Source organism: Lissotriton helveticus, chromosome 3_1 (genome assembly GCF_964261635.1).
Source record: "Lissotriton helveticus chromosome 3_1, aLisHel1.1, whole genome shotgun sequence".
Taxonomy (NCBI): Eukaryota; Metazoa; Chordata; class Amphibia; order Caudata; family Salamandridae; genus Lissotriton; species Lissotriton helveticus.
The window spans coordinates 2,039,023,562-2,039,049,265 of record NC_136061.1 but is presented as its reverse complement, the minus strand read 5'-3'; the positions used below and the strand labels follow the sequence as shown (position 1 = coordinate 2,039,049,265).

The 25,704-nt window shown below is 40.6% G+C and overlaps 1 protein-coding gene across 2 annotated transcripts in view; it reads right to left on the bottom strand.

Annotated features, from left to right (window-relative positions):
* AGBL1 (AGBL carboxypeptidase 1) overlaps positions 1-25,704 on the bottom strand; it is a 4,192,795-nt gene that overhangs the window by 3,805,986 nt on the left and 361,105 nt on the right. For both annotated transcript variants that reach the window (XM_078683166.1, XM_078683165.1), the window contains exon 2: positions 11,431-11,494. In XM_078683166.1, coding sequence (XP_078539292.1) covers positions 11,431-11,494 — 64 coding nt within the window. The remainder of the gene's footprint in view (positions 1-11,430; positions 11,495-25,704) is intronic.

Here is a 25,704-nt window from a genome sequence, read left to right as displayed (position 1 = left end):
AACATTGACAAATATGAGGCAGACGTTTCTTATTAGAGTTTATGATAACAAAACAATTATCAAAGCTACAAGGGCGCATAACCTAGCGAGGTCTAAAACATTAACACTCAAGAAATGAGAGGATATTCCCACAAAAGAAGTAATTGAACCAATACTTCCTTATTGTATTAATACAGGCATTATAAGTAGGATACTTAATAAACATTGGCATTTACTCTAAGAGGTCCACATGTTGGCACGACAAATAAGTGATAGAGCAAATTCCACATTTCTTAAAGGACTAACACTTAAAGGAATGATTAGTCCTAGTTACACAGGTACCAACACACCACAAAGTTGCTGGTTGACAGAACGTAACAGGGGTTCCTTTAAATGTGGACACTGCGCAATATGCAAACTAGCAAGAGAGACAACTAATTTCAGCAACAACAATAGTAAAAAGTTTGATATCACTAAAAACAGAAAGTGTATCACGTGATATGTGGTTTACATATTGATATGTAAATGAGACAAAATATACGTGGGTAGCAAAATCTGAATGTTGAAAGATAGGATAATGGAACACTTAAGAGCGGTAAAGCTGGGAGATCCCAAATACCCTTTCGCGTACCATATGCTTACATGTGACAAACAATCACAATATAGAACAATTAATTTCCATTGATTTGAAGTGGTCCAAAAAAATAAAAGGGGTGGAAATCGTGAATTACAGTTGAGATGCCAAGAAGCAATATGGATCTTACACTTGAAAGCGGTAGAACAGAGACTTTATATTGATTTTGAGTTACACCATTTTTAGGTGACTGATTAACAGTAGATATATGCACTGGCTTTAATTATCTCCTCTCCCCCTTCTGAATTGGTAATCAATTTTATACATTTTGATACCCTATTATATTGGATGTACAATACATGTAGACCTTTTGTATAATATCTCATATTGTCATATAGGAATTTTTGATTGTCATCTGTCACCAATATAAATTTACATAATTCAGTTTAGGTGCTAAAATTGTACTTGAGAACTATAGAGATAACTGTGAAAAAGCTTATCATATGACAATATTGTAGATATTGACCGTAATATTGAAAGCCAAAATGACATTCTAATCTATATGACTTCCCTGCTTAGAGGTCTAATTTTGCGCCTGTTTATCCACACTTTTCTTTCCGACCTCTCCTCCCTATTACTGGTATGTTATGTTATGTTAATAGGACTTATATAGCGCTCTGTTACCCTGAGGTGTCCTGGCGCTGTGCACTCCCGTTCCACCTCAGAGATGCCTCAGACCTCATTTCCTTTCGGAAGGGGTTGAAAACCTGGCTCTTCTCCAAATAACCAGCTCATGGTCTTCCCCAGCTAACTAGGACTCAGCGCCAGGACACCCTAGGGTAGCAGTGTGCTTTATAAGTTTAATAACATAACATAACATAACATAACATAACATAACATAACATAACACTACCCTCCTAAGAAGAACCTTTAGCTGCTGACTGAGATGAGTGTTTATGTAAATAGCCATGTTTTTAATTCTTTCCTGAAATGGAGGAGCTCAGTTGTGTTTCTAAGATGGAAAGGCAGACTGTTCCATGCCTTGGCGGCGCAGTACCAAAAGCTCCTGCCACCCCAACTGGCTTTGTTATAGCAGGGAAGGATCACTTGTTTGGCTGGAAACGAACGTAAGACACTTCCAGGGACATACCACTGTATCGCATGTTTCAAAAAGTCAGGACCGACTCCGTTAAGTGCCTTAAATACTATACACAAGGCCTTAAATTGTATCCGTTGTTTAACGGTTAGCCAATGAGGAGTTCTGAGGCCCAACCTCACAGAGACAAACCTGGGTGTCCCTGTAATCAACCTGGCTCCTGCATTCTGCACTATCTGGAGTCTGGCCAGATGTCTCTTTTGGATGTTAACATAGAGACTATTCCAGTAGTACACTCAAGACAAAATGAGTGCAGTGACTGTCTTCCGGGAGGAGGAATTTGATTTTCCTAAGTATTCTGAGAATTAAAACGCATGAGGAGACGACCCTACTGATTTGATCACTAAAAGAGAGCTTCAAATCAAGGATCACTCCTAGGTTCTTTGCCCGTGCCACAGGAACTGGGGGTATGCCCATTGCAGTTGGCCACCAGTCCGGTGTCCAGAGGTTAGCAATGTTCCAGAAAACAATCACCTCAGATTTGCTTGCATTCAGCTTAAGGTAGTTAGATGCCATCCAGGGTGGAATCGCCTGCATGCAGTTGTGGCATCTAGATCCGGTCTCAGCCTCTGACCCTTTCTGAATGGACAGCACAATTTGCGTATCATCCACGTATGAAGTTAACTGGAACACGAAAGATCTGATCAAGACTGCCAGTGGTGCCACATAAACATTAAACAATGTGGGGCTAAGCGAGTAGCCCTGCGGTACACCACAGGGGAGAGAGAATGGCCTAGATCTATCTCTGCCAAGGTCCACTGTCTGTGTTCTACTGGTCAAAAAAGATTTGGGAAGATCCCAGGCCTTGCCTTCGACCCAGACCGCCGATAAACGGTCCATCAAAACTTCATGATGGACCTTATCAAATGCGGCCGAGAGTATGATAAGTATGGCAGCACCACCCTGGTCCAGCTTCTCTGATCTCCTCCGTAGATTTGATCAGTGCCAGCTCAATGCTATGTTCTGCACTGAAGCCGAACTGTGTGATGTCTAGCAAAGGGTTGGTCTGGAAGAACAAACTGAGTTGACCATTCATAGCCTTCTCAATCATCTTTCCTGGAAAGGGGAGACGTGAGATAGGCCTATAATTGCTTGGCTCCTTTGGATCCAGATTGGGTTTCTTTAGTAGGGGAAGAATAGATGCTATTTTCCAAGGTCTCGGAAAGTGACCGGTTTTTAAACAAATGCAAACAGTGGGGTGAGAGCTTCTCCAATAGTTTTTGGAACCTGTTTCAGTATAGTAACTGGACAGGGGTCTAGAGGGGAGCCTGACCGAATTTCAAGTAGAAGTTTAGTAATTCCTGTTAGATACAACAGTGTAAAATGATCTAGCATAGGAGTGGGCCTGTTGTTCTCAGGAAGCCCTGTTATAACGGCCTCAGTAGCGTCTGTGGGCATAAAGGTGAAAGAGGAGAAAATGTTTTCAACATTTTGTAAAAAGAAAGGCGTCAGAGTCTCACATAGTTCTAGGTTGCTTTCTATTTTGGGGCTGGAGGGGGTAGTGAGCATGGAGATTGTATTAAACAGGACCTTAGATGAAGGTCCAGCATTCCTAATTCGTTCTCCGAAATATATCTTTTTGGTGTCTGAGAGCACTTTTTTATAATTGAGAGGCCTACTTTGTAGGCCTCTCTGTCTGAGTTTTTGTACCCTCTTCTCCAAGCCCGCTCTCACTGCTTACATTCTAGTTTATGTATTTTTAGGTTTTCTGTATACCACGGGGCATTAGGCGATGCCCGCTTAAAGATGCATCGTTTGCCCAGCACTAATGTCCAACAAGCAGAGTCCCCCCTTTCCGTGTAAGAATGTGAGGCTTTCTCGACATTAGAGAATGGTACAGGTATTGAGGCTTTCAAAAGATTTCCTAATGCTAGGCTGTCAATCTTTTTCCAGGCCCTTGTAGTTATAGTTGCCTTAGTTAGAGGTTTGTGTTGATGGCGATTGATTTCTTTGAATTCAAATAGGACCGCAGCATGGTCAGTCCAGGTAAGTGGTACTGTTTTAGTATAAACAAGATTAGGATTGTTTGAGAAAATACCATCTAATATGTGTCCTGCAGAATGAGTGGGATCTACCACTAATTGCTTGAGGTCGACTCCACTAAAAATTTGCTGCAGTTCTATATTGTCAGTGTCAGTATAATCTTGAAGGTGAAAGTTAAAATGCCCCATCACCGTAAAAAGCTTGTTGCACAGCCCTTCCTCTAAAAGCCCTCCCTCTAAAAGTGTTCCCAATTAATTCACATGAATCGATATAACTTTACTCTCAGGTCAAGTGGTGTAAGATCTAGATACCCAAAAACTCAACTCATGTATACTATTAGAATCATTAACCTGGCCCTGGAGGCTGAAAATCGCTGTGGGATACATAATGAGCAGTACACTTATGGAGTTCCTTTAGACATAAAGAAGTTTCTTGCTATTAGCTATTCTGGTTCTGCACGTTCATGTACTAAATAAGGGACATTTTCAATATAATAGTACTTGATTCACAGACGTAAATATAATAAAGGATTTCATGTTAGTATTACCACACAACTTTAAGATGGCAGCCATAGCAGAGTAACACTAGAAGACGTGTTGTTTGGAGAGACATCGTTTATTTCATTTATTTATTTAAACAAATTGTTATGTTGGAGCATTCTGTGTTTGGAATGCTACAGGGATAATCAATAAAATAAAGAATGTACAGGGGATTCTTGGGAGGGACAGTTGAAGGGAGTTGAAGTTATGTGAAGTTGTAATGATTTATCTGGAAGTGAAGTTGCCAATAAAGAAGATTTATACATTATTGAAGAGGAACTGTTCATTACAAATTGGCAACAGAGGATAGGCAACTGCGTGGACCCACTGAGGAACAAAAGAAGAGGAGTTAATGAATATTAAGAGGAAAAAATACGTTGGAAGACAAAATTGAGGAAAGTACTGAGGTGAGGAGGACGGGGAAATTCTATGTATCAAAGTGCGTACAGCGAATAACGAGTGGCAAGCAAGTTGAGAGTGGCACATGAAGGAAAAAGAAATCAGTACCTTGCGTGAGCATGCCGGCGTGTGCAGCGTGATTTGAATACTTCACGAGCAAGAGGAGAGGTGTCTCGTGCGCTGTCTGTGCCGACTTAGTCAGGAGTAATTGTCGCGCGCTAGCACGAGAATAAACTGAGAAGACATCGTGTCAGGAAGCTGATAACGCGAGAAGTGTAGCATGTGACGTCTTCGCGCTTGGCGGCCATTTTGAATGGTTGGGAGGATTAACATTGATTTTGATGGAACACAAGGTTAAATAAGCGTTTCGTGATCGGAGAAAACGCTGTTAAGTGTGTTGAAGAGAAGCATGAGGTTGTTTTTTTTTTTAAATAAAGAAGAGGCTAATTGGATATATTTGAATTTACAGATTGTGAATTTAAAAAAAGTGGAAAAATTTACATTTGAGGAGTAATTTAAGAAAGAAGATGTGTGCGGCACAAACTTTCACCTTTACACGACCAATACCATTCCTAGCAGAACCAGGGAACTGAAAATTAGATGGCAAGAATGGAAGGTGTATTTTAAGAACTACATGTTTACCATAAAGAATGATGATATGACACCTGAAATAAAAAAAGGAATTTTGCTACATTCTTTGGGACCAGAAGGAATCAGACAGTACGAACAAATGCAAAAGGAAGAAAGAAGAGAAGATGAAACAAATGAATATGAAAACGCATTGGACGACTTGGAAAGATATTACGGACCAACAGGATGTGTAGCTATGGACAGATACAAGTTTTTCAGGAGGAAACAAGAGCAGAATGAGAAGATAGATGATTATTTAAGTATTTTAAAGAAAATGCGGAGAAGTGTAGATTTGGGCAAATTGAAGAAGAACTGATAAGAGATCAGATCATCATGCTCACTAACAACAAAAGAGTGCAGGAGAGGTTATGGACTATGGAAGATGGAACATTGAATAAAGTACTGGCTGTAGTAAGGAAAGCAAAAGTATCTGTCAGGTGTGCGAAGGAAGCTTTGGATGATGAGAACGGAAAAAGTAAAGAAGAAGTATGCGTTGTGAGGAAGACAATAAGGGCAAGTAGTGTTGGCGCAGAGAAAAAAGACAAGAGTAATGAAAAGAGGATGGAGAAGAGAAATTTCCAGCCAATTAGAAGTGACTACAGGAGAGGAAGCCAGACTAATTTGGCATGCTACAGATGTGGAAGCTACACACATTTAGCTGACAGTAAAGCTTGTAGGGCGAGAGATCAGAAGTGCACGGTATGCGGTTTAATTGGACATTATGCAAGAGTTTGTTACAGGAAAGAAAAAACTACAAGGATGAAATATGTAACGGAAGAAGGAAGAGAGAAGATTGGAAGGGATAAAGAAGAAGATTCAGAGGAAGATGATGATGTATTTATGATAAGAGACTTCATTTTGGATGTTAAGTGTAAGGGAAGAAGTAAACCAAAAGGTAAGATTGATGTTGCAGGTGTAAAGGTAATATTGGTAGCCGATTCGGGGTCACCATATACTATTGTGAATTTAGACATGTGGAAGGAAAAATTTGAGAACCAAATTGGAGTTGAGTTAATAGATTGTGATATCAATCCAAGAAGTTACACTGGGCAAAGCATTCCTATGGTGGGGTGTAGAGATGTGAGATTTGAATTCAAAGGGAGAGTAGCGAAGGGAAGAATGTATGTTTCTGAATATGGACAGAGTGTTTTAGGATGGAAAGATCAGGCAAGTTTAGATATAATACTAAATCCGAACGCAAGAGAACAAGTTATGTTTATAGGTGAGAGTGATGATTTGAAAAATGAAATTAAAGAGGAGTATGGTGACATATTTTCAGGGAAAATTGGAGTACTCAAAGGATTCACACATGAGATAAAGTTGAAAGAAAATGCAGTTCCTGTGAATTATAAAGTTAGGAATGTTCCGTTTGCAGTAAGGAGTGAATTGGAGAAAGAGTTGAACAGATTAGAAACATCAGGTATAATTGAGAGGATTGAGTCGTCTGTGTGGATGTCTCCGATTGTTGTGGCCAGGAAATCAAATGGAAAGATCAGGTTGTGTGTTGATTTGAGGGGTGTGAACAGAGAAAATCAGGTGGATAAATACCCCTTACCAAAGATTAATGAGTTGTTGACAAGAACAAAAGGTATGAGATGGTTTTCAACGGTTGATTTGCCACCAGCATACCATCAGGTTGAACTACATAAGGAAAGCAGAAGAATAACATCATTTATCACACCGTTTGGATGTTTTCAGTATGTTAGGATGCCGTTTGGGTTAGCCTCTGCAGCAGCTGTTTTCCAAAGGATTATGAGTGAGATTTTGAGGGGTATTCAAGGTGTATTATATTTTCAGGATGAGATATTGATCATGGGGGAGAACAGGAAGTCACATGATAAAAGAGTGAGGGAGGTGTTCAATGTTTTGAGAGAAAGAGGACTAACAGCAGAGTATGATAAATGCAAGTTTGCAAAACAAAAGGGTAGGCTATTTAGGACATAATATTGGTGTTGATGGTATATCACCAAATGAAGAATTGTTAGAGGCAGTGAGGAAAGCACCAGAGCTAGAAAATAAGGATGAACTTCGTTCATTTCTAGGTTTGACGGAGTAATACTCCAAATTTGTAAGACATTTTTCAGAGAAATCTTATGATTTGAGGCAATTGTTGAAGCAAAGGAGTAAATTTGTTTGGAGTGACAAATGTAAGGAAAGTTTTGAGATTTTGAAAAAGGAAGTATGCAATACCACACCTATTAAAGGGTTTGATCCGAATTTGAGGAGTGTATTAACAGTGGATGCCAGCGGAAAAGATTTGGGTGCAGTGTTGACACAGAATGAGGAAAATGGAAAGGAAGTGATCATTGGATTTGCGTTAAGGAGTTTAACACCAGCTGAAGAATTTTACTCAGTGATAGAAAGAGAGACTTTAGGTTGTGTGTGGGGCATGGAACATTTTAGAGCGTATTTGTGGGGGAGTGAGTTTGATGTGAAAACTGATCATAAGCCTCTGGTGAATTTATTGACTACTAGTGGTATGATAAGAGCTTCGGCAAGAATAGCAAGATTCTCAATGAGATTACAGGATTATAACTACAGGATCAAATATGTTCCGGGTGTGCAAAATACAATTGCAGACTGTTTAAGTAGGATGCCTTTACCGATTAAGGAGACAACAAAAAGTGAGTGGGATGATTATCAAATTGCTGTTGTGGAGGAAGAGGCTGTCGAATCTATTGATAAGAAGGAATGGCTTTTGCATGATGGAAAGAATGAATTGATAGAGAAAATCAAAGATAGAGTGTTAAATGGTTGGGATGAAAAGAAACCTGATGTAGCAGAAGAGAGGAGTTTTTGGGAGGTAAGAAGTGAGTTGAGCTTAGATTCAGGATTTGTGTTAAGGGGAGGAAAAATGGTACCACCAAAGAGTTTGAGGAAAAGGATAGTAGATCTATGTCATGAAGGGCATTTTGGCATTGTGAGGACAAAGAAGGGAGTTAAAGGTTCATATTGGTGGCCAGGTGTAGACATAGAAGTGGAGAGAGTTGTGAGGGAGTGTGAAGAATGTGCTGATTCGGACAAAAGTTTAACGATAATGAGACCACAATTGTCACCTGTGCTGTGCCCAGAAATGGTTTGGGATTTGATTGCTATTGATTTTGTTGGTCCGATACGGAACAAGAGTGGTGAAAGTAGGTTCATCATAGTCTTAATAGACTATTTTAGCAAGTGGGTTGATTTGGAAGTTGTAGAGAAAGCTGTTGCAGAAACAGTTGTAATCTTTCTCAATGGAGTTTTTTTGAGAGAAGTTTTGCCTTTGAGTAATTAGTGACAATGGAACTCATTTTACAGCTGTGAAAGTTGAGGATTTTTTAAAAAGAAATGGAATAACACACGGTTCGACGTCTGTTTACCATCCAGCGGGAAACGGTGCAGTAGAGCGATTTAATCGTGTTATTAAGGGAACAATTCAGATTGCGTGTGAGAATAAGAAGAACTGGGAGGTAGAACTGAAAAAAAATTTATGGGGTTATCGTCTCACACCTTTTCTCACGAGTTTGAGTCCGTTTGTGATGATGAGAGGTAGAGAGCCATTTACAAAAGATAATATTGGATGGATGGAGAGTACGATATACATTCAATGGTCACCAAGGAATGTCAAAGAAAACATCATTAAGGCACAACAAGTTTACCAAAGTAATTTTGATAAAAAGCATGTCACAAGGATGTATGAACTTGTTGCGGGTGACTGGGTAAAAACTAAGAAGTGGGGAAAGGTGGCAAAAGGAGAAAGTGTATTCTCAAAACCGTGTAGAGTAGTGGAGTGTCTGAGGAATTCGGCCAGACTTAATGATGGTCGGGTTTGGCATTTGAGCCGTATAGCAAAATGTAGGAATATTAAAAAAATACAGGAGGAGGATGTTGGTGGAGCTGGAGCTGCGGCTGGAGCTGCGGCAATATTTGATGAATGGCTGTGGGAGGATGAGGTGGAGGATGAAATAGAAATAGATGAGGAGAGAGGTCCAGGAAGTGGAAATGGAGATGATCTAGGAAATGATGATTTGTGTGAACAACACATTTGTGGAGATTCAAAGAGATTGGGAAGATTTGGAAGAGTTATTAATACTCCTCACAAATTTAGAGATTACATGTTAGAGTAAAATTATTTTCTCATATCTTATATTGTATATATTTTTTTTATTTTTATATATTTTTTTTGTCTGTTTTTTGTAAGGAGGTAGATGTGTTATGTTGGAGCATTCTGTGTTTGGAATGCTACAGGGACCATCAATAGAATAAAGAATGTACAGGGGATTCTTGGGAGGGACAGTTGAACGGAGTCGAAGTTATGTGAAGTTGTAATGATTTATCTGGAAGCGGAGTTGCCAATAAAGAAGATTTATACATTATTGAAGAGGAACTGATCATTACACAAATCAAGATGGCATCACTCTGATACTGGCCATGCGTACTCGGCGGTCCGGATTGTTTTATACCCTTGAGACTCTAATCGTAAGAAATAACATATTTGCTAATGATTGAGCTGATTTAGCCATATCGACGGTGTTGGCTATCGAATTAGGATTTACTTTGCTGTTACTACCAATGTTGTACTGGTTACGGCATTTTTTTCTTTTTAATTTCGACTGTTTATTCCAATCTTGACAATGTATATGTTTATAGTTACACCAAATTGACAATAACTGATGTGACTGGCTCTAGTGATAAAGTGTAATTTTGAAGCTAGGCCCCAGCATGATGTATTTGAAGTGCTGTACCTTTTCTAGAACTTCAGACGGACTTGAAGTGATCGCACAAATAACAATGTTTTGTTAGCAGTCCACACTTTATGCTTATACTTTCTAACCATCCAATGATATATAATGATTACATTATTTGGCTCTCAATACTACCAGTATTAATAATAAACTTTAGGGATAAACAAATAAAATACTTTTGTATTTCGAGGTAGGACCACTCATGGTTTATATGCCTAACGGTGGTACCCTCCATAATTCTTTCAATTTACAGATACTTTCATTTGGAGTTAAAATGTATACTCTGGACATAAGGTAAAGAGTTGGTCTTTATACTTCTTCACATTTGATTTCAAGATCACTCTTTGGGTAGCCCACTTCAGCTGCTTCAATATTATGTTTTCAGACAACTTTTTTAATAATACTTTCAAGCCATACATGGATGTGATCTATTTTCCTTGCTATTCCCGTGAGTATGAACAATTTACTCCGTCACATAGCAGCGTGCACTAATCTTCAAGACATTGCATGTAAAAAAACTTGTGAACGCTTCACTGCCCAACAAACTAGTTTGCACCAATCTTAAAAACACTGCATGCTACAATTTTTGCATGACTAGATTCTGCATGTCACAGGATTCTATCTAATTGATCACTATCACATAAGTGATCACTTTTAATAAATACAAATGTCGGAGAAGCATGACTTACGACAATACAAATATTTTCACAACCATTTGAGATAAATAAGTCACAAAACTTAGGTGACGGAAAATATACCTTATTAGGAGATATCTTTTCCCAGTTTTCCAATATTCTTGTATATATTTTCTAGAAGTAATTGCCCTGATGAAGTCTACTATGACTGAAACAGTGTAGATGAAACATGTGTTGGCATATGGGCAGCAGCAAAGATAACAAAATAAAGAACTTCTGAAACCACAACCTCAGTCTAGTTTCTGTGTGCTTGGAGAAATTACTTTACAAATTGTGGAATTCTGCTCTGCTTGATGAGGACCAGCAGTTTCCACAACAATAATGTTTTGCAAAAAGCATGACAAAAAGAAGTACTGACAAATCCAAAAAGCTGGCAGCCAATATCAGACCAATTTGCTTTGCCACTGCTTGTTTCTTTATGGTATGCCAATTATTATATTCAAGAGTCTACAGTTCCCTTCATTGGAATTCAGAGTGTGGACAGACTAAACAGAGAAGCTATTATCATTGGACACAAAGACATGTATGATCTTAAAACTGTAGATAACTGTTTCCTTTGGAATGTTATTGATGAGATTATGTCTGCCTCTGTGATGCTTCATGCGAATGTAATGACACGTTTACGCATGCAACTAGTTCAAAGTAGTACTTGTTTTAATTGTAGGTATGAAATAAATTAATTATTTCTTCATGTACATCATTTTAAATTGTAGAGTAATTATTCAAATAGTAAAGTATTTTTCAAAAGTCTTACCTGCAGAAAGCAGTTCACTCAGAACGGTAAGGATATTCAAAGTGGCTTCTTTGTCACAAGAGTTCTACAAACAAAATGGAACAAAGACAGAGATAAATAATGGAAAATATACATTCACCAACCCCTAAATTCGATCCCTCACCCGTAAATCTGCTTTTTTCTCAGCCCAAGACATTAAAGGTTCAGTTTGAAGAGATTTTGAGATACCTTTAAATATGTGTCTGTGTGTTTGTGTGTGTGTGTGTGTGGGTGTGTGTGTGTGTGTGATGTGTGTGTTATTTATCACAGAAAAAACAATGTGCCATAAAGTAATTATGGTTGGTGCCCAGTCATGCACAGTTTTGTCATTAATGATGTCACTTCAGTTGCTGCAGTGATGTTATTAATGATGTTATAGAACATGTCATAAGTAATGTAATATGTGGGGTATAGCAGTGAACGTGAGGAAGAGAGTTATACTTAATTTACTAGATGTATTTACTAGAGATAACTGTAACTGATGAATTTCAGTGATTCTTGCTATTTTCCCATAACTATCCCCAACTTAAGCTCTGTTTTTTGTTAGTACATTTCTAAGGTTTCTTTTTAAGGTAAAATAAAATAATATTACAGTTTCAAACTATAACGTCACTTTAACCTTCGTTTTTGTCAGTGGATTTCTCAGGTTTTTTTAAACATAAAGTAAAATGTTTAGCGCTAGGAGTGAGGTATGGGGCAGGGCCTGTGTCTAAGTTCTGTGCCAAACCAGCGCTCTTGTGCATGGCTGACCAATTCATATAACACTTTTAATGTTCTCATGTTAAGTACGGCAGACCTATTGGCTTTGTCAAACGTTCAGAATACAATAAAAGGCCCCCATTCCTTGGGGACATTTTTGAAAAAAGGGAAGGTGGCATGAGGCTTTCCTCCGCAAGCCTTTGCAGGCCTCAGGGACCCCATCCTCAGGGCTCTATTTCTTTATCAAGGGAAGGGATTGCCTGGCCCTCCTCTCCCAGCCACTATGGGCCAGAGGATTCCATGCCAGGGGCTATTTTTTGTTTATTGAGTAGAGGAGAGCAGCCTTTATAACCCCAATGAACACATCCCCCGTGTCTTTCTTTTTTTTAATAGAGGGGTCATGGGACTCACCTCCTCCAGCCTTTATGCCTCAGAAGCCCCATCCCCAGAGCCTTTATTCTTTTCTTTTAGGGAAGGATTGCAAGCAGCCCCACTCCCTGGTCCTCTTAGGGCCACTGGGAGTCCATCATCTGTCCCTTGGGCCTTGTTTTCTTTAAGGGAGAAGGAAACATGGCCACACTCCCAGGCCTCTATGGCCCCATGGACCCTACCCCCTGGGCACAAATATGCATTTAGAGAGGAGGGGGCACACGGCCTGCTCACAAAGGCACTGTGGGTCCTGGAGACCCCACGGTCCTAATTTTTTTAAATGAAGAGGAGCATGCGTCCCCCTTTTTCCTGAGCATATAGTGTCTCCGGTGACCCCATCCCCAGAGCCTTATGTCCTCCTGAGCTTGCTATCTCCCGACATGTACCCATCCATGCATTTTCAAAGCTCTTACTGGGTGGGAATGCACACACTTTCCCTGCCCGCTATTTAGCCTAAAATATTCCTGTGTGGATTGGTTGTATAAATGTAGAGTATTATATAATGTAATCGCGCTTGGAATTTTCTCCAGTACCAGTGTTATGTTTGGGTACTTGCCCTCTGATTGCAATTGTATCTCATTTTCATTACATTGGTTCTGACATGGATGGTCCATTTTAGGATATATGGACATTTTGACTAAATAATCATGTACAGATTGATTATGTATGACATTATGATACGCAGTGGCATTGGAAATTTTCTCCAGTACTAGGAATATGTTTGGGCACTTGCTCTTAGATAGCAATTCTTTTTTATTTCTCTTGTCTATTTGCAAATCATATCTGTAACCTTTTCGGTGCTCATGGCGGCCAGGAGCCGTCCGAACATTGTCGCTCCTCCCACGCGGTTTTAATTACCCGCCTGGGAGAATTAATTAGTGGGCAGAGTTCGGCCGGCTCCCAGCCATCATGAGCACACGCCCACCATGATTTATGATGGCCGAAAGCCGTCATGAGCACCACAGCGCCACGCCTACCTCCTACCCTACCCGCACCGCAGCGGAATTTGTGCCGCGGTGAAGGGGGTAAGATTAAATATTGCAAAATGATTTACATTTAGAATTACTTGACAAGGCCAATATTGTTCATAACAAAAACCCTTTTGCACTTCACATCTTTCCAACTTTGCGTATTAAAAAGCACATAACTGTGCACAATTATTATTTTCTCCTTCTATTTCCTTGCATTCATATGTTTTTAGTACAAATATCAAATACGAATTGAAGGATTACTTGGACCATTAGAAATATACAAACATACCCAATTTCTATGGGGACTTGAATTTACACAATGTATTTCTTTTATGTCCATGCATTTCTATTGCAATTATATGAGTATGATTGCATATCACGCATTATAGGAATCTGGACTGTACTTCCTTTATTTGGGAACAAATTTCAGCAGTGATACTATGTTCATATTCTTGTATCCATGAACTGCAAGTAGTACACCAATACACCAGCATTCATGCTGTGTGTAATATTCATTTACACTTTATAAAAGTTACCTCTGTATTTATTGAATGTAAACATACAAGTACTCTGAAAGGTAATACTGTTAATAATCATGATTCAATATTTATCCATTCTGTTTGTATAAAAGCAAGTTGCATTTGGAGTGCTTATATGTTCACTATGTTTCTGATTTCAAAGATGTACTACTAAGGCGAGTAGAGCACGTTATGTAAACTTGACAATGGCTGAAAACGCTGATACTGTTTGCTGAAGCACAGTAAATAGGTGTGCAACAATTTGGTATGCTGCGTCCTTTCTGCCCAATTCCGGATTGAAGTTCTGCAAAAGCCCCCCTTTTTACACTACTCTGTAAACCCACCTCTTGGCACACTGCTGGTGGGGCGATGAGACAAGTGGACTTCATGCCCCGAGCAGCAATGCACCAGGTGGCGCGTTTGCAGAGTGGCGTAAAAAGGGGAGTGACCACGGATCACTCTCAGTGCTCCATCTTTGTGGGGCTTACTGGAGGTACCGGGTGGGATAGTTGGCCCCCCAGGGACACTCAGAAGGCAAGGGGACTTAATTCCACAACTTAGAATACACCAGGGGGCGTGTTTGCAAAGTGGTGGAGAAAGAGGGAGCCCTCCTCTGTCAAACTCTCAGCAATCCCACTGTGTGGTGCTTACTGGAGGTAAGAGGTAGGTCCCCCCAACAGCGAAGGTGACTTCAATGCCCATCCAAGAGCCGCCAGGAAGCGCGTTTGCAGAGTGGTGAGCAAAGGGGCCGTGGCCTGCTATGAGAACTTACAAAACCTGTTATGTGGGACTTACTGGATGTAATAGGAAGGGTAGTTGGCCCCAAGGATGTCCTTGGGGGCCACCCTTGCTGGTTAGAGGCTCAGCCTCCTTTCTCCACCACTCTGCAAACGTGACTACTGCGCTATAGTTATAAATTAGCATTTAAAAAACTTTACAAATTAATTGAAAAAAACGTAGGTTTCAGAGATGTAAGAGTTAGTAATTAGCATTTAAAAAACCTTTGGAATTCACTTAAAAAAACGAGTTAACATTTAAGAAACGATACAAATTTACTGAAAAAACCATAAGTTTCAGGGACGTTATAGTTAGTTGGACATTTCACTCGTACAAAACCAGAGAAATTCGGCCGTTATAGTTAGTTGAGCTAACTCTAACTTGCAACCTCGCAATGCACTCCTGATGACATCACATATTACATCAATCATGACATGGTCAGTGGCATGGTCAGTGAAATCACTGATGACATCACTGATGACATATCAAATGACATCACTGATAACATCAGTGATGACATCATCCACGTGATAACCTGGTGCACCTCATCACACCCTATTATAACCTTTGATACACCCACTCTAAAATATAGACTACCATTTTCGAAACCATAGACACACCAATACCAGTTACTACATACCCACTCACTGATTCCTAGGTCTAAACACATGTCCACTCATTCACCCATACAGTCACTCACGCATGCAGTCACTTATCACTACAGCACTATAATTTGCACTAATACACCAATACAGGCATTCACACATCACCACTCATACATAGTGTTACTCACACACCTAGTCAATCATGCAAATAATCATTCACACTTCCATTTACTCATGTATACAGTTATATACACACCACCTCACCTATTGATACAGATACTAACACATACTTACTGTTTTATACAATCACTGATACAAGCACACACTCATCCATACGGCCACTCTCACAATCACTCACTCTCACCTATAGTGATTTATATACACCAACAATCACATATACTGCCTATCACATACATAGTTACTCTCACATGTGCCACTGAGGCATTTATTCACTCACCAACACACCCATACACAAACTCACCCACCCATACAGCCCTTCACATACGCACTCTTGAACCCATACACCCAGTGAATTACCCACTCACACATCTATGCACAGAGTCACACACCCCCCACAAAACCACACAAACACTCAGGCACCCATACAGATACTCAGCCAACCAATCAATAACCCGTAGAAATTCATGTGGCTATTCACCAACCCATGCAGCCACTTACACAACAACTGACAGATTGATACAGACATTTACACAGTTTACTCGCTACCCTATGCATTCAGTAAGACACGTTTAATCACTCACTTATACAGTCAGTCAAGCACCTACCACCTACTCATCTATTCAGACACTCATACACCCACTCATACATCAATACACCTTTGAATATATATATGAATAAAACATATTTAAACTTTACAGAAACACACAGTGACTGGATGATGTCATCAGTAATGTCTTCAGTGATGTCATTTGAGATGTCAGCAGTGATGTCACTGACCATGGCATGAGTGATGTAATACATGACGTCATCAGCAGTGCAATCCGGGGGCGCGAGTTATAGTTAGCTCAAGTAACTGTAACGGACAAATTTCTCTGGTTTTGTATGAATGAATTGTCCAATTAACTATAACGTCCTTGAAACCTATGTTTTTTTCGGTGAATATATATATATATATATATATATATATAAATATATGTACTTCAAAACGCTGCTGGAGCGATCCTCGACCAAACAACGCTGGTGCCGTTGGTAGCAGCAGCCGCTACTCTTTATATGTCACAGATTCTCAATCCGACTATGTAGAGGGACACAGAGACGGCACACCAAGAGATCTTTGCACAAATCCTTTATTGTGCACTCGTAGAACAAGGACGACGCGTTTCGGCGTTTGCCTTGAGTGCACAATAAAGGATTTGTGCAAAGATCTCTTGGTGTGCCGTCTCTGTGTCCCTCTACATAGTCGGATTGAGAATCTGTGCTATATATATATATATATATATATATATATATATATATATATATATATATATATATATATATATATATATACACATATATATATATTCTAGTGGTAGTTATAGTTAATGGACCATATTTCCATAGGAAACGCGTTTTGTATATATCGTTGCCACCTTTTGTTGAATCTTCCAAAACAAAGTGTGCCAGTGATTCGAATGTGCATGGAAGGTTTCAGGGTGATCCGTCAAGCGGAAGCTGAAAAAAAGGGTGGGGGAGTCAAACAAAGTGGGTGGTAGTATTCCCATATTAATTGCCATAGAGATTTTTGAAATGACTACAGCCCGAAATGTTGGCTTCAAATTTGGCAGAAAGCTAGCTCTTGGTCCAGAAAGAGTGTTTTTTTGTTATTTGCTGTAATCTGTTCAGTAGTTTTCAAGATAATAAATGAAAACCACATTAGTATATGTAGAGATCCGGATCCTCTGATCCCCGTGCTGAAATGTTATTGGCTGACAACACCTCAACCAGGAAATGTTGGTAGCCTTCTTGTGACTCAGTTTTAGCAGAGTCCCACACAAAAGTTTACAAAAATATGAAAAGGGGCAGGGATGGAATACCCTGACCTCCTAGTTTTGCTCCTAGGGTATACCCCTGAGATACCGTCGGGGCATAAAAATTAATTTTTGAAAGGAATTTGTCATAAAATCGTGACCCAGTCGCAAATCCGCAGTAAAAGTTTAAAAAAAACAAGCCAGAGTGTTTTTACTATACAACCCCTGAGTGAGTGGGTTTTAATTGGTAACTATAAGTGGACAGTGTTTTTTATGTTTAAAACGTATTTCAAGGTGTTATTAATGAAGCTAAACATAACTTCACTTAAACCTTTGTTCATTCAACAATTATTTTTGGGTGTGGGAGATCTTCATATACCACATGCAACAATTCCCTACGCCCAAACACTCATAAGCAGACATACCTTGCTGTGCATGGCCGTTGGCCATGCACAGTGGGGTTTGATTTCAGTGACACGCCTTGGGCCAGGCCTGTGCATCCTACTTCATTGGTGGACAGCCTTCATTGTTCACATTCCTTGCCAGGCAAAATGAGGTTTCGCTACACTGTTTGGCTTTTGGCCAGTCCTGGTGCACAATGCTCTGCGGGAAGCCAATCCCTTCTTAAAATGGACAGAGCCAAGACCTGAGTGCATATTGCAGTGTATTACCAATCTCCACCGCACAGGACCTTTGACTCTACACAGAAGGGGTTGGCTGTGGGGCCCTTTCCAGCTGCAGGGATACCAGCTCACAGTGTGCCCAGTCTTTGGCCATGTGCAATGAGGGTTGGCATCATGGACTGAACTGTGGAGAGGTCCTGCTCCCGGCCCACTGTATGTGGCCAAATCACACATGTGGGCTTTGGCAAAGTGCAGCAGCACTGAACTGAATACCTTTTACATGAAAATGTATCTATCTCTCTATCTGTCTATCTATCTATCGATCTATCTATCTATCTATCTATCTATCTATCTATCTATCTATCTATCTATCTATCTATCTATCTATCTATCTATCTTTCTATCTATCTATCTATCTATCTATCTATCTATCTATCTATCTATACATCTATCTATCGGTCGTTCTCCAAGAGGATGCTCATTTCAGTCGAAAACTGTACTTTTGACCAGTAGCACTTCAACAAGTATTTATCTGTAAATAGTTTTGGTACAATGAGAATTGTGATTTCAGGATGTTGTTTAGAGGGACTAGGCTGGTTCCCCCAAGTACTACGAGAGAGTAGAGTTAATGTCATTATGTCATTGTTATCCTTAAGGAATTTAAACGGCCAAAGAGAGACTAACAATTACTTATTGGTGGCCAGGAATGGATATTCCAGTGGAAAGAACGGTTAGGATTTGCATGCATTGTGCTCTAAGTGAAAAGATCATGAAGCCATGAGTGCAACCCAAGGAGGTTAAGGAATGTCCTTCTGGCCCACGGGAAGAAGTTGCATTGGACTTTTTTGGCCCAGTACAATTAGAGGTGTGTGAAACCTTCTTAGTGGTTTTAATTAAGCATGGGCAAATTTTGCGAATTCGCGATTTTGCAAATTCGCAAAAAAATCCGCGCATTCGCGGATTTCCCCGCGAAATTGCAGATTTTTTGCTTAATCAGTAAGTGCTACCTCGTTGGGTAAATGTATCGTGCTTTTCCTACGCTACAGCTGCGTAAAGGCCCAGAAGAGTTGTCTCCAGTGACCCCGTGTGTCTGTAACTTTGTCACCGCACCCATAGGCGCCGAGGTCCCTCGAGTGAGCTGTCCTTCACAGTGGGGGAAAGGGCGGGAAGAGGTTGCATAGCCTAGTGTGTGCGGGGCCGGACTTCTGTGCGAGTTCACATGCCTCTTGTTTATAAAGGTCAGAGACCGATCAGAGTAGCAGATGAGGAGAAAGCAGCCTCCTGGAAGTACAGGGGGATTGCGCTCGAGAAACTCGTGGATGCCTAGACCTCCATCACGGATTACAGCTATTTGTAGATGGTAGATTTGGGGAGAAAGCACATCTGCCTAGCAACGACCGTGCTCACTAGATTCTTGGGCTGATTAATGATGCGTTACTGAATTTGAGCTTCAACTCGGGCACCTGCTTTATTTATATCTGTAAGTGCTTCCTGCTGAGGTGTGACAGGAGCCTTGTTGCCTAATTATAACTATTCTCTGACCCTGCTTCGATGGTCAGAGCAGGGTCAGAGAATAGTTGCAAGTAGGCAATGAGGCGCCGCTCAGGAAGCACTTACAGGGTTACAGCAGGTGCCCAAGTTGAAGTTAATTTCTTTGTAACCCTTTTGTAAATGGTTACAAAGAAATTAGCTTCAACTTGGGTACCTGCTGTAACCCTGTAAGTGCTTCCTGAACAAAATTCGTCCCGCTCGCGGATTGGCGGATTTTGCCGCAATTTTGCGAGATGCGCGGATCGCGAAATTGCGGAAAATCCGCAAATTGCGCAAGCGGAACGAATTTTCGGCCCATACCTAGTTTTAATACACATGTACTCGAGAAGGTCTGAAGTTCTCTGTTGAGAGAGACTAAACATGTAGTGAAATTGTTGAAGGAAGTGTTTGGCTGGGAAGGAATATTCAAGTTGGTGCTTACAAATACTGGTGTGCAATTGTTTTCTAAAGAAATGGAAACATTCTTGTGGGAGTGCGGTATAAAACATAAGAGATGTGCACTGTACCATTCCGAAACTAATGGAATGGTCTCAATGACAGTGTTTTGGTATGGAAGGAGGAACTTTGCAAGAGGGTTGAGGCTTAAATAGTTACTCCTCACTCTATCATAGGGAAGACTTGAGGAAGACAAGGTGGGTCAGCGACTTATGAAGAAGGTGGAGCAGGATGGGTTAGTGTGGAGGAAAAGAAAGTGCAAGCTAGTATGACAAAAGAACGTCTGTGAAGAAAAGAGAAGTACATGTTTGTGTTTGGGTCATGATAAGGAAACCAGTGAATAAGGAGGGAGGTGCTAAACTCTCCAAGCCAATAAGGGTCATAAAGATTTTTACAAATGTAGTAAAAACAGAAATGTATTGTATATGGAATATGGACAGAAAGAATACCTCAGGCTGGGATCTTGTGTGTTCAACAACTGAAGAACGAGGTTGGAACCATGGTTTGGTCTCACAGAAACACCAAAGCTTCTTTGTATTTGAAAGATTATATAAGGTGATTTGGATCACTGACACCAGGTTGTTCCAAGAAGATGCAATGATATTTTTGTGCTGTTTGAGGAAGTAACATTATTGTTATGTTGTTATTCACTATTTAAAAAAGAAATATTATTACTGTTTTATTACATCTCCTTTCATGTTGGATGTATTGTTTTTATTGAGTATATTTATATATTTCTTGGTGAAAAAGGGAGGCTGGTAATATATGGTAACTTGTGCTTTTGTGGAGGGAGGCGGAAGAATAAGAGAGGGCTGGACAGCAGTTGCATCGGCTGGATGGGACCCCTCATGTAGAGAATAAACAACTCTTAATTTACACAACAACACCTGTTTTCTCTACCAACGCATCTTGTTACACGTTTGTGTTTAAAGCCCCCCAAAACACCATTATTTTAGGCCTGTGTATTTTCTAAGTACAGTCAATTCCCCTTCTGCATGTTTCAGCCTAAAAAAGAGCCATAAATTGTTAACTTTTAAATTTTTCCAGGCAACAGTTTTAACTATCCAAACTTATTTTAGGGAACTTTTCACAGGTGCAGTGTATAGCGCAAACTTTTGACTTTCGATAACTATGCAAACTCATATTCTCACATGAAATGGGTCTCTGAATCACAGTCTTAGACGTAGATGGTGATCTATTTTACCATCAGATGTCTTTGTAACTTGCACATGGATGCTACAGGTGTCAAATAATATTTTTATGTACATATGACATAGGCAAAATACCAAAATCTAGTGAATAAATGATCCTCAGAAAGTCCCTTGTGGACTTTGTATTGATACACCTCTTGCTTTCAAATGAAATGTATGCTCCAATGAAGCACATGTACCACAATTCAGAAGTGTTCATTGTATGCCTCAATGACTCACATTTGAACGGGTGTTTACAGTTGTAGCATTTAACTTTTTTTGCTGAACGTTTTTGTGAGATTTGGCAATAGAGAACATACAGGAATTGCGAGGCCACTAATTAATTTAATTTGACTATAATTATAAAGAACCAGTTTGACAAGAGTCCATGTATACATATCATCCTATGCTGCAAAGGAATTTTAAAGATTACGGTAATATTAAAAAAATAAGTGTTTTCAATCCTGTTAATCGCAGTAGCTACTCGGTACTAACCTAAGGATTGTATATGAAAATACATCATTTATTATAATTATTAATCATCTAATTAATTTCCATATTTATTATTAGACCAGAAAACAATTGCTAGCAGTGTCCATGATATGCTGTATTCTTCCACTGCATCAGAAGTGGTGCTGACCCTGCTATTAATGCGCAAGTGTCTGAGACACAAGAGAAATGGAAGCTTCAATGGAGGGAAGACAGAGATGGTATACTGTCCTACGGCCAGACTGTCCCGACATCTACCTCTGGAATTCAGGCTTACACCAGAGGAGGAGCCCTTGGCCCCATCCAAAACGGTGCGCAATCTCGGAGTTCTGGTGGACAAAAGCCTCCAAATGGAGTCGCATGCTAACAAAACTGTTGCCGTATGCCTCACTTTAATGCGCATGTTACGTCAGATCCTTCCACTACTCCCTAAAGATTTGTGCTCCCTTGTAGTGAGAAATATAGTGCTGAGTAGGCTGGACTACTGCAACTCCCTGTATTTGGGAGCTCCGCAGTACATCTTTCAGGGGCTGCTGAGAGTCCATTCTATGGCAGCGAAAAAGATGCTAAATAGGCAACGTAGATCCTCCACAACGTCGGCTCTGAGAGACCTTCATTGGTTGACTATTAAGGAAAGGGTACACTTCAAATCACTTTGCATTGTGTACAGAGCTGTGCACAACATAGGCCCTGTCCCACTGCAAGAGAAGTTTACCTGGTACAATCCCAAAAGGCAGCTCCGCTCCTCCAGCGCAAATTTGCTGATGACCACCAGATTTAGGCGCTCCAGGATGGGGGGAGGGCTTTCAGTGTGACAGCCACTCATTTATGGAATGAGCTGCCTCAGAATATCAGACAAGCCAACTCTTTGGCCGAATTTCGAAGGAGCCTGAAAACTTGGCTGTTTCCCATGACTGATCCCTAAGCCCATCCCTACTGTTGACCCGGTCTGTTGGTTTGGTTGATCTATTTAAGTCTGAGCACTAGAATACCCGCAGGGTGAGAGTCGCGCTATATAAAAGCCTAATTCAATTCAATTCATCAAGAATAGTAGTCAAGTCTTACCATGAGAATGATTTTCTCCATAAGGACGGTAATTATTTCTATGTTACATGTTGGTTCAATAAGTTATATAAAGTATAAAATGATACAAGATGTATTAAAAAGTTTAGTCTACAGTCTTAAGCAGGGGATCTTGCAAGTCAGCTCTTACTTCATCATTACTTTATCTGTTGCAAACAATATCACTGATTAGGCCGCTCCTACATTGCCCACTTTTAAATTCAGAGTGTAGAAGAAGGTTTTAATCATAATTCAATGTGATGAATGATTCAAAGTGAAATGAGCCATTATTGGAACATCTGGGGGCTATGCATAGCATCTTTCATCTTACGTCAGCTTTTATCAACCGTTTCCTTTTACTTTGCTCTAAATGGAGCATCTTCCCAGGAAAACATTTGCAGCTTAATCCAATGAGCAAAAAATGGGATTCAAACATGTTTGTGAGCCTTGCTGTGCTGTTTAGTAAGCTGTTGTAGTACATTAGTTTTATTGTATTTGCCTGAATGCAATGCTAAGCAGCAAACACATATTTAGACTGATAAGTTAATGCATGTGCCTTTAATTATCATCTGGACAAACTGGAAGACCAAACTAAGCAATAAAAACATTTGTCAACACATCCAACTTGCATTGTAAAATTGTACCTTCAAACTTCCAACTAATGACTTGTGATAATTAAATTAGTTCAACAATATTAAAGTGGGTTGCATGTGCAAAATATCAGCATAGGACCCAGTTATGAGCCAGGAGGAATTCTTTAGGGAGATTCCAGAAAGTGGGAATTCCTGAAACCAGGCCAATTTCGCCACATATTTACTGATTTTACAAATTACACTTAATAGGAGATTACTGTCTGAAGAGGGATACTTACAATTTAGATCTGAACATTGGGAACCACTACCAGAATTGGTGCTGACCCTGCTATTAATGGGCAAGTGTCTGAGACACAAGAGAAATGGAAGCTTCACTTTAAATTAAACAAATGAACAAATACATTACATATTTAGCTGTTTCAACAACCAATAGTGTGCATATCTCACTCATTCTAGAAATCTACATGAATGGGTGGCATGAATATGTTTAATTAGTGTCATGCCCTACAGAAGGATGAGGTGAAATGACACAAGGCAAAAGCAATTTTTAACAACAGTAGTAATTGGTTTCTAAAAGAGAACAAGCCGTGGTCTACAAAAGGGATACAATTCACTTTTCATTCATTTCAAACTTCAAAATGTATCTACAATGTCAAAATGTTTGACTTGATGCCAGGTTTGCATCAACCTTCTTGGCAAGATCCAATGCAAGCAGAAGGGATGTTAAGCTGCCTGCTTGGTTTAAATAGAGTTGTTACTCACCTGCAGTGCTGTGCGGCCTCAAGCTTCTGGGTGTTTTTGGTTACATATTATGTGGCCGTTCCAGGCCGCAGCGGGATCGCACTGCCCCAAACTAATGGGCATTAGGAGAGAGGAAGTTTCCTCTTTCCGAAGCTGCAGGGCACCTTTAATGAAGCCGGCAGAGTCTCATCCAAGGCTCAATGGAGGGCGAGAAAAATTGTCCATAATTAGCTGCAGCGGAGGTAAATGTAAATGTATGTGTCTTGTAAAGCGCACTGCTGCCCTGAGGCGTCGTGGCGCTCTAGACCGCTGGGGAACCCGTCCTGGCTATCCTGTGAGATAGTCCCTACTGGGTATCTCCAAGGTGAAACCAGGCATCCCCGGCGAATGTGGGGGGCCGTTGTAGAGATGAGGCAAGCTAATGCCCAGAGTTGCAGAGTGTGATCCCTGTTTAGAGTAGGCAACTAGGCGAGAATTATCGAGCCCGCTGACCCTGGTCCACGACCCTGCCGCGTCGGGAATTGAACCCTGGTCCCGGGCCATTCTCTGCTTCCGGGTCTGCCGCCTCTAACCAGTGAGCCACACCACTCCACCGACTAGAGGGCGTTAATTGGCAAAATGAGACCTCAAATCCCAGCGTGCATTTAAAAATGAACTGCCACCAAAGGAGGAACACTGAAGCCCCCTATTTCGGAAACACGCAGGGGAGATGCGGTAGCCACAAATCACCTCCGCTGACACGGCCTCTGAGGAGATGCAAACAGCGACATCGAAACGCGCCAGGCCATGGACTTCAGAGGGATGTTAAGCTGCCTGCTTGATTTAAATAGCATTGTTACTCACCTGCAGTTCTGTGCGGCCTCAGCTACTGGGCATTTTTGGTTACGTTACATATTATGTGGCGGTTCCAGGCCGCAGAGGGATCGCACTGCCCGAAATTAATGGGCATTAGGAGAGAGGAAGTTTCCTCTTTCCGAAGCTACAGGGCACCTTTATTGAAGCCGGCAGAGTCTCATCCAAGGCTCAATGGAGGGCTGAGAAAAATTGTCCATAATTAGCTGCAGCGGAGGTAACCCACTAGAGGGCGTTAATTGGCAAAATGAGACCTCAAATCCCAGCTTGCATTTAAAGATGAACTGCCACCAAAGGAGGAGCACTGAAGCCTCCTATTACGGAAACACGCAGGGGAGATGCGGTAGCCACAAATCACCTCCGCTAACACGGCCTCTGAGGAGATGCAAACAGCGGCATCGAAACGCGTCAGGCCATGGACTTCAAAGGGCTGTTAAGCTGCCTGCTTGGTTTAAATAGAGTTGTTAATCACCTGTAGTGCTGTGCGGCCTCAAGTTTCTGGGCGTTTTTGGTTTGATATATATATATATATATATATATATATATATATATATATATATATATATATATATATATATATCACAGCTCCAAAACCTAAAAAAATACCCAGCCGGGTCATAGGACAAATAAGCACTCTCGAGCACGGCAAAATCTCTCAGCAGGGCGATTTATTTCAAAGACAACAGACGCGTTTCGGGAGAGCCCTCCCTTTCTCAATGTTCACATCTGAAATTCAGTGCGCGGCGTCATT